The sequence below is a fragment of the Pundamilia nyererei genome, unplaced genomic scaffold (assembly GCF_000239375.1).
Source record: "Pundamilia nyererei isolate P.nyererei 1_Seehausen unplaced genomic scaffold, PunNye1.0 scaffold00070, whole genome shotgun sequence".
NCBI classification, from domain to species: domain Eukaryota; kingdom Metazoa; phylum Chordata; class Actinopteri; order Cichliformes; family Cichlidae; genus Pundamilia; species Pundamilia nyererei.
The window spans coordinates 1666796-1676579 of record NW_005187471.1 but is presented as its reverse complement, the minus strand read 5'-3'; the positions used below and the strand labels follow the sequence as shown (position 1 = coordinate 1676579).

At 38.8% G+C, this 9784-nt stretch overlaps 1 protein-coding gene across 1 annotated transcript in view; it reads right to left on the bottom strand.

Annotated features, from left to right (window-relative positions):
- LOC102197966 (glycogenin-1-like) overlaps positions 1-4666 on the bottom strand; it is a 12053-nt gene extending 7387 nt beyond the window's left edge. Inside the window, exons 1-4 of the mRNA XM_005736628.1 lie at positions 4507-4666; positions 1623-1758; positions 1365-1539; positions 1046-1208 (exon numbers count right to left, since the gene is read on the bottom strand). Of these exons, the coding sequence (XP_005736685.1) occupies positions 1046-1208; positions 1365-1539; positions 1623-1758; positions 4507-4648 (616 nt within the window). The 5' untranslated portion in view covers positions 4649-4666. The remainder of the gene's footprint in view (positions 1-1045; positions 1209-1364; positions 1540-1622; positions 1759-4506) is intronic.
- Between the last annotated feature and the right edge of the window lie 5118 nt (positions 4667-9784).

Sequence of the window (9784 nt, the reverse complement as noted above, 5' to 3'; positions counted from 1 at the left end):
CACACACACACACACACACACACACCCACTATAGTAGATACAAGAATACCCACCACCATTGCATTCTGTACATTCCCACAGGCTGTGTCCTATCTGACATGTCAAAATAGAAGCTGAAAGGGTGTGCTGACAACGCTGTGGGAAGATACAATGAGTAACAACATATGGCAAAAGCTTTTTTAGATTTCTATGATTTAGCTATTTACTGCGTCACAGAATCTATTCTGATCATAGAAGTAGCTTTGATCTTTCGTCCACTTGATTTCTTTTTGTTTTTAATTGATTTGGGAATTGCTTTGGTTGCTACCTTAGCTAAATCATTGATTTTGATATGGGACTTCCTGAAACGACATAGTAAAATAAAAGTAAAAAGGTTAACAAAAATCTCTTCGAACTTAAACTATGCTGAAAACACTTATTCTGGTGCCCTTTTCCATCACGTTCATACACTGTCCAAATAGTGGACGGTGTACGCAAACAGTTTATTCAGATACTCAAACTTGTTTATTCAAAGAAACCCTCTGCAACGAGTCATTCTGCGGACAGATAAGTCTGAGTTCCTATTACTTTCGAGAGGTGAGAGTGTTTAGTGTTCACACTAAATACCACCAGCCATTCCCACAAAAGGCTGCCTACAAGGCCACTAAGGAGACATTTGGAAACCACTTTTTACTGAAAAATATAAATATTTTTCTCCATCATGGTGCCAGGAACAGTGATCTCAACCATATAAGTTGTTAACAGCTACTCGATATATTGCAGCAGTGATTTAAACAGATATTCATGATTCCCAGAGATTTACTTCAGGAATGGCTTCCTTTTGCTTGATGAGCATATAACTACAGCAATGAGGAAATAGCTCTCATCACCTTTACTGTTGTTATAATTTGCAGATAAGCAGGTTAAATAATGGAAATTGTAAACTTTTTATCTGCAGTTTAGCTGTTAGAGTTTAAGCACGATAAGACAAGAAGGACCACAGCTGGCCCTTACTTTTCACTGTAGACGATATTATGTTTGGATGTATTTACACATATTCACTTGCCATCAAAGCTGCCATTTTCACCACAGAATGTGATGAGCTTCTCGTGGGTCTCATTGGATGGTCTGAAGACAAATACCCCAGAGTTGAAACAATCTGGCCAACCAGGATCTGGAGCAGCAGATAACTCCTCTCTCTCAAAGAGTTCATCTATGTTGGACAGCACCTGAATGCATAAATATAGATGTATTAAGAATCATTTATAAAAACGGGAGAGGTTTGAGAAGGAAAAGTATTTTAGATGTCCACTGTGTCTTTACATCGCTACAAAAAAGAGCCAGTGCTGTGTGGTTTTTGTGCTGTTAACAGATCTCTTTCTCACCAGTGTGTCAGCGTCCATGAACACACACTTGCTGTACTGCGTGAGCGTCCAGCAGTGCAGTTTGGTGAACGTCACCCCCAGGTCCGGACGTTTCATCAAGGCCAGATGAGCTGAATCGCCTGAATCCATCACGTCCACCATATGCACCTCATCAAAAATGGAGCGCAGCACATCTCTATAGAGCAGACGGTATGATTTACATCAGCATGTATGTCACCTCTTATCCTCCGGTAATGGCTAAACAGCTGATGCTGTTACCTGCAAGGTTCTGCAACATGTGGCCCCACGAGAGCGACCAGCTTCCTGGTTGTGTTGTGGCTTCGTAACGACTGGCCGAGGACCATCGCTCCCTTTGCATAGCTGTCATTTGTGGCCAGTGTCACAAAAGCTTGGTCTGTTTGCGGAAACACACACATTCACACACTGAGCCAGAAGAATAATGCATCATAACATTACTGCCATAACTTCATGTGTCTTTCAGTCACAGGCTAAAAACCTTTATACATTCCGACAACTTTAAATATGAATGTCTTAAATACCATCTTTCTGCAAAAAGACAGGAAAAAGTGCATTTTATTATGTCAACAGCAGATCCCACAGGTCTTTTCATTCAACTCTGTATTAAATTAAGTAAGAGGTGAATTATCCTTGAAGACTGCATTTGATTTCGTTTTATTTTCTTTAGTTTCTTAAGATTCTGTTTTCTTTTCTAGTGAAGGTCTTAAAAAGCTGCCCTTTTCACCACAACATTTACATAAATGTATATAAAAAGTATTACTACTAATAGAAGCAGTATTACTAATTTTGAGTAAAACCAACTAAACCCGTGGCCCCGCTTCCACTTTTCCTCTAAAGCAGACATCAATTGAAGCCTCATGATCCCCTTCTGCAATTACGGTAATCTCCTGCATCAATACAATTCATTTTATCGAATTTTATTCATCCTAAAACCAGTTATGCAAAGGTCAGCGTATGATGAGTCCCCAGAGCATAAATTAGCAACCACAGGGGGCAAGCAATGTTGAGTGAAAGCAGGCCTGGAGCCAGCTGAGAGCATTTATCAAGCTGAACGTATGAGCTGTCAGGGGGCTTCTGGGAAACCTGACCCACGTGGCTGTGTTGTACAGTTGCTAAGATCTTATTCAAGGAATTCTAAGTGGACTGTTTCAGCGTACAAGAAAGGCTTCTCTCACCTACAGGGCAGTACAGGAAGCATGTGTTGCATTCTCACAGGGTTAAACGTGGCTACATGAAGCCTCGTGACCTCTAGGTATGATGTGAAGAATGGTGATTACCCAGTTTAAAATGTGAAGTCTGCTCAAAAGCCTCCTTTGTTTACGAAAATCACATTTGTCTTTATTTGATATAAACTAATCAGAACTGTTGCAATCAATGTGCAATGATTATATTAGATGAAAACAAGTATGGCTTTCTTTTAAAGAACACGTGATCCCAAACCTTTGTGTTGCAGTTGCTTGTTTCATGAGTAACCTGTACTGGAAGCAGACAATTGCATACATATTTAACTGTTAGTGTTACAGTGTTGTACACACATTATAATAGTAATTATATAACTATATGGTCCATATTAAATCGTTAGCCACATTAAGACTTTCACAGTAACACACAGAGAGACACTAAAGATGTTTTAGTGTACTGACAGGAAGGGGGAGGGGACAACTTCAAGCCTACATACAGCAGCGCACGTCCACATTGAGAGTTAACTGAACAAAAACAGGAAGTTAACAATGTATTTCTAAAAAAATAAAAGCACACGTAAGACGCTGAGGGATAAAGTCTAGAGAAAATTGTTACCTGTTTGAGTAGAGGGGAGGGCGAGCCACAAAACAATCAAAAACAGACTGAAAAGGTTTACACGGCTTCTAAACAAGTATTACATTTTGCTGTGCACACTGATTTTTACTGAAAAAGAAAAAAATATATCTAAAAATGCAAAAAGCAGATTTGCAGATCAAAACTTGTTCAGTTTTCTGGCTACAGACTAATCACTGCATGGATACAGCCTCATGCTTCTCTACAAGTAGTTGTACAAACTTTTGGTGAAAAATAAAATACCAAAACCACTCACATTTGTGTACTGTAAATATGCCACCAGCTGGCTTTCAGTCTTGGTCCTAGGCTCATCCAACTCACTACAGTTTGTATGATGAAATCATGACTGTGGGTGAGGTAACACAGGGAATTCCCACATGCCCACCCTGTGAAATCCAGATGTACTTATCAGCTATGGGCATACTAATTAACACTAATAAACATCCATGTAAGACTAAAAATGTTAGCTGATAGGGAGCAACTACAGTAGTAATTGTATTTAAGGCTATATTTTGATCTAAGCACCTCACGTGTCAGTATTCAATATCCTTATATTTATGCTGCTTGTATATATAAAGTAGCATAACTTTGAAGACCGATTGTTTTAAAATGACTTTAAAATTACAGTAAAGCAATAATGAAAAAACTGCAGGTGTCTCATCTTTTTAAGAATCCTTTTCATGCCTTACTGAGGCATATGTACAAATTTATGTGGCGTTTGAATGAGTCAATAAATTCAACAGTAAGAGCTTTGACTGTTATAACACGTGGTGACACAAGGTACACCTCCCGCTTTTCTAAACATTGTAACAAGTGTCTGCATATTTTGTGATAGTTTCGTCTGCTTGACGTTTTTGGGTTGTTTTTTTTTATATGGACTAATGTTGCCTGAAATAAAGGTGAATTTAAAAAAACTAAAAAAACAACAACAACGGTTTGTTAGATCCGTAGTTGTTTGTACGTTTGCACCTTTTTAATCGCTTAAAACTACTCCGATTTTGAAGCTTGTGACCGGATGTGCTGCTTTTCACCATCGCCAGCTTTACTTTGGTCCAAACCTCTGCAGAAACTCATCAAAGCAACTCTATGACTACACAACCATTTAAAACACTAAATCGCAACTTCTGTGCACCACATGAGCGTGGGAGCGGGTGCTGCAGCCGCTCTAAAGCCCCAGAGTTTGACAAGTACGCGTTGATATTTCGGAGGATGCATGCAGTTCGTGCAGCTCAGCTCCGGACCGGTCCGGTGCGGTGCGACCGGATTCCGATGTCAGTGTAACGTCTGAGAGAGTCGGCCAGTCTCTTACCCGACATGGTGTGCTTAGGAGGGTCCACCCAAGGGTCGGGGGTCGTGATGGGGAAGACGAAGGGCTTGCACTGCGAAGGGCAGAAGCGCAGCAGCTGGGAGCAGTCCAACACAGGAATTAAGCCCCACATTTTCCGGGTCATGTGACCACTGACAGCCGACACGGCCCCCTACGTTTGTCTCTTTCCGTAAAACTTTATTTGTGATGGTCTTCATCACAGACAAAAGCCATCTTTTTAAAAAAAATAATTAATCAGTTAGGTAATTAAGGATGGGTAAAAGCACAGCGCCATTAGTATAATAATAGATTACAAATTAACAGATTAATAAAGACTAGATTAGTGTGTACTTAACAGTATTCTGTTGTTTAGGTCATTATAAGGGTCATATTTTATTTATTTTTTGTAAAAAATAAAAAAAATGTATGAACTATTAATATAATAATAATTAAACGGAAATGCGTTATTAGCTAAAGTACGAATACAGCACGCTGATTTTTCCCGATGTTGAGTTACGTTTTTTCATATGTTTAAAATAAAAATGAAATTAGAGAATTCATTTTTTAAAAATCTAATTAAATGGGGCAAACTATATAAAGTTTACAGTCTGACATTAATATGCAAAGGTGAAAGTGTAAGTCCCAAACATCATAAGTATTCCCATACGTCATCCTAAAGGAAAATTTAGCGTCCGTTGTCATGGAAACGATGACGCTGCAGTCCTTCGGGTGATGTCCATGGAAGAGCACCACTTTCACTTTGACATAATGACACCATTATACTCCGCTGCTGAGGTTATAAATGGGAACTGGCTTTAGTCGAAGGGCAGAGTTATTTCTGCCGAAATTCTCAGAGACAAAACTTCTGCTGAAATCAGGAAGTAACAGGGGTTTTTTTTTTCGTTGTTTGTTTGTTTGTTTGTTTTAGGTATTTTGTTCTGCAGCCTAAAACGTAGATGGCTGTGAATTTAAGCATGCATTAATTTTACGAATTTTGTGTGAAATTATGTATTTTGTGTGTTATAAGAGTATTCACCTATATATGCATTATAATATGCAATAATTATACCACTACACATTTCTTTTGTTGCTTTTAAATAAGTATATAAATATGTTCTCCACTTCAGTAATGTAGACAGACATTTGTTTTGCTGGAATTCTACCCTTGAGTATGACATGCTTAAGACTACACTCAAATGAGCAACATTTCATTACATTTCATACCTTAATAGAGTAACATTCATTAAGTTTATATATATATACATACACACACTCCAATGTTGTCAGGGCTAATCATGCCTGATTGAACAAATTGACTCTTAAGTACATTTTGGTGATAATAGTTTCCAATGCACAGCTTTTACAGGAAAGAATATCTGCAGTAATCTTACCTTTGCAGGAAAATGATCTGGTGATTTATATAATTCAAGGACACAGGGTAGTAACACAACCTAATTTAGGCTAAACTTTAATTTTCCTTACAGTCCTGACTACAATCCAGATTTTGTTCGAGGCTTAATAAGCCTTAGAGTGTCAGAAATGACCTTCGCTATATTTGTCCATCTTTCCAACAAAAACAGGGAGATCCTTTGTACTTCAGCTGCTAAGTAGTTGAGTGTCAGATGTCAGATCATTAAGACTGAAGCAGCACTGCCTCACCGTGGTAACACATCCTCATTACAATGGAACAAAGCATGAAAGGCTCAAACGCACACCTTTAATGGCGCTACTACTGTAAAATGAACAAAGTAAAGTTTCTGTCTGTTTTGATGCAATACATGTCTGCAATACATTTAATAAACATAAGTAACTGTCTCTTATTTGCACTGGCTTTTTGGTGTTTTTCTAAATTTCCTTTATTCTTGAGTGCTTGAAAAAAAGACAGCTGGACAGATTTTTGGCTGATGAAGACCGTCCACCTCCCTTTCACCTTCTAAGAGGCTTCTTCATTTCTAAAAACAGCTGATGCAGAGTCTCAGGCATTAGTGCAGTTGGCCCGTTAGAGGTGGTCCTGAGGGTTGCTGACCCACAACTAATCACATGAGCTGTAACACGAGCCAAAGCCTTAAAACAAGTGTGGGTCAGTGACCCCCAGGACATTATCCTAGTCAGGTACAAAATGCATTCGAATGAAACTGATAGGAGGCTTAAAATATTGTTCTAAGCATGAAATACGCTGTGTGTTTCACTTGATTCTGTTTTCATGCTGGGCTTCAGTTCAAGCACCAGTAGCAGTGAACAGACCATTTAGAAAATATCCACTTAAATAACTATTTCAAGCTTTGATCAGTATGTGTTTTGCCCCACTTTAATTAAAAAACTGTTTCTGTGTACAAGAGACAATTATGGGGAGAATGGTTGCTCTAATATGTCATATAATAGTCACACAAGTCAGTAAGCTGTCTCATTAGTGATACTTTCACAGCAACACATAAAAGTTAGTTACATTAACTATTATGAGCTAATAGTCCAAACATGTAAGAGTGCAGAATGTTGACTGCCAATGCACTAATTACTGAAGGGACATTTTCAAAATTTGGCCAAAGGGACTGAACTTGTTTGATATACACATTAACATGTGATAGATTGGCAACTATTTAAAAGAAAATGATGACAAATGATTAGACTAAGTCTACAAAAAGTGAGATTTGAATCTTTTAGTGTTCTGATGAGCAAAAAAATCTGGATTTTTATTGGATGTTGTCATGCCTGCATTCTGTGTAACAAATGAAAGTTTGATGATCTTTAATAATTTGGGGCCTTAAAATCAAGTAATAATACACACGTAGCTCTTAATATCATTAGCAAAACAATAACAGCTGCTAAAGTAAAAGCAGCCTATAAGCCGCATGCTCAAATAATGCAAACAATTTGAATTTTAAATGTACCCTGTATTATAACTCCAAGCTATTTGAGTCTCTCTGTGTACTTTTGTATATCTGTGTGGCTTTTACTTGGTTCACCTTTTTGTGTATGTGCTTTTAGATAAAGTGAATAATGCAGGAGGCCCTTGAGAAAGTCTTTGATGGCTGGTACACTTTTACACTACCAACTAAACCAATACAGCAGCTCATACGTCAGCAGCTGACAGAGGAGTGCTTACCTGAGAGTAACCGGAGAGCACATCAGAGTCACCGAGTGAAAACAGGCCGATCAAGTGTCAGAGGAAGAAAAGACTCAAAGGGGAAACAGAATGATGGACTCCTTGGTCTGTGTGGATGCAGGGAGTAAATACTGTATCTTAGTGATCAGAGATAAAAATGCATTTAGTTCATCTTAGTCAAGAAGGGAAGATTTGTACAAACTTGTCTTTGTTCTGCCTGATTATGACACCGTATAAGTCTTTTTGACTGATACGATGGGAGAAATGAGAGAAGAACAAGCTCAGAGGTAAACAAAGAGAAAAGGAGAGAAGGAAAGTTAAAAAAAAAAAAGGTTGCAAGGACAGAACGAAAAGGGTTAATAAAAAAAACAGAGGGTGAAAAAAAGTGGTGTGGAAAGGAGAACACGGAAGAAAGGAGTACAGAACTGACCCTCAGCAAGCTGATTTTCAACTCTGGCTTTGCTCAGGATCTTAAGCCCTTCAGCCTGCATGGGACTGGGAGTAAGCTCATTATTTTTGTTCTTTTCTCACATTATAATTACAATATGCGACAACATTCTCAAGTAGTAGTCTCAAGTGAATTTTACTGTTAAAGAAGTGCAATTATCTCCAACACTAGGCTCATTTGAAATGTGAAGCGAGGAACATGTTTTTAAAAATTTGCAACTGACTGAAAACTTTTGTAAAGCTAAAAAAGCACCTAGTTGAACATGATCATTAAGACTGTTCGAGTCTCACTGTTTGAGAATCTTAAAACGGTTCCCTGCATAAGTTGTGGACGTCACTGCAAGGGATCCGAATCCTTTGTCAGTGAAAACAATTCGGGGCTAAATCAAAAGTGATCCAGAATCAGTGCAGACTTGACTGAGCTGGGTCGTTTGACCTCTGACTAAATATTGGTGCTTCTTGAGACACAATTAATCCTGAATGATATTTGGAGCAACATTTGCTGTTATCCAGTTATCTTGGTCAGACAATCATTTTCTCACCCAGTGAGAGTCAGGGTGCTAAATTGGCCTACATGTATAGTCCAGACTGATAAACCAGTGGAAATATGGGGTAAGCTCAGAAAAACAGAAAAAACTGAGCCCAGCTGAAATCATGAAGCAAGTAACAGTGGGAAGATTTGGCTTTCAGAACACTTACAGTGTTGGTAGCACGATAAACACCTGTCCCAACTTTTTTGAAATGTCCTTTGACAAGACAATCAATTTTCTCAGTTTTAATGTAATGTATTTTGCAAATTATTTCATTCTTTTTTTATATGTCATTTTTATACAGTGTCTCGGGATGAAAAAACATTGACTGGACTATAGCAGGTCAAATTTCACAAATTCTGCAGCAATTTATTAATATATAAAAAAGAAAGCAGAGATCTAAAAAGATAAAGATAACGATAAAGGTGGAATAAAGTTGGAATGAGGAGGAGGTAGCAGTGTTGTTGTGACGTGGACCATTTTAATCTAGGTGATGCAGTTGGCTCCGTGCCTCAGGTTACAAGGCATTGTGTGGCAATGAAGCAAGCTGTGCAAGCCTCATGTTTTAAACATGTCTAACTTAAATGCTAAATGTGATCCTGCCTCCTTAAAAAACAGCTGCAAATGCAAAATATAGTCAACATTAGGCACACATGTTTCACATTCTTTTCTTTTTAAACATGTGTTACAATTCAGTTCATTGTGTGGCTTCATGCTTGGTGGCTTTGTAAAATAGCCTTTGGTAATAAATATGCTGATTTGTGCAGCTGTTTCAATGTGACTAAATTTAATGTTTATCTCCTCCTTGAATCGCTACCTTATTGTGGTGGAGGGGTTTGTGTGTCCCAGGGATCCCAGGGGCTATGTTGTCTGGGGGCTTTTGCCCCCTGGTAGGGTCTCCCATGGCAAATTGGTCCTGGGTGAGGGACCAGACAAAGAGCGATTCAGAAGACCCTAATGAAAAGAAGGCTGGAAGGTGCTCCACCTGGAGACTCTGTTGTCCTGCTGGGAGACCTCAATGCTCACGTGGGTAACGACAGTCGAGACCTGGAGGGGCGTGATTGGGAGGAACGGCCTCCCAGATCTGAACCCGAGCGGTGCTTTGTTATTGGACTTCACAATTTCGCCATAACGAACACCTTGTTCGAACATAAGAGTGTCCATAAATGCACGTGGCACCAGGACGCTCTAGGCTGTAGGT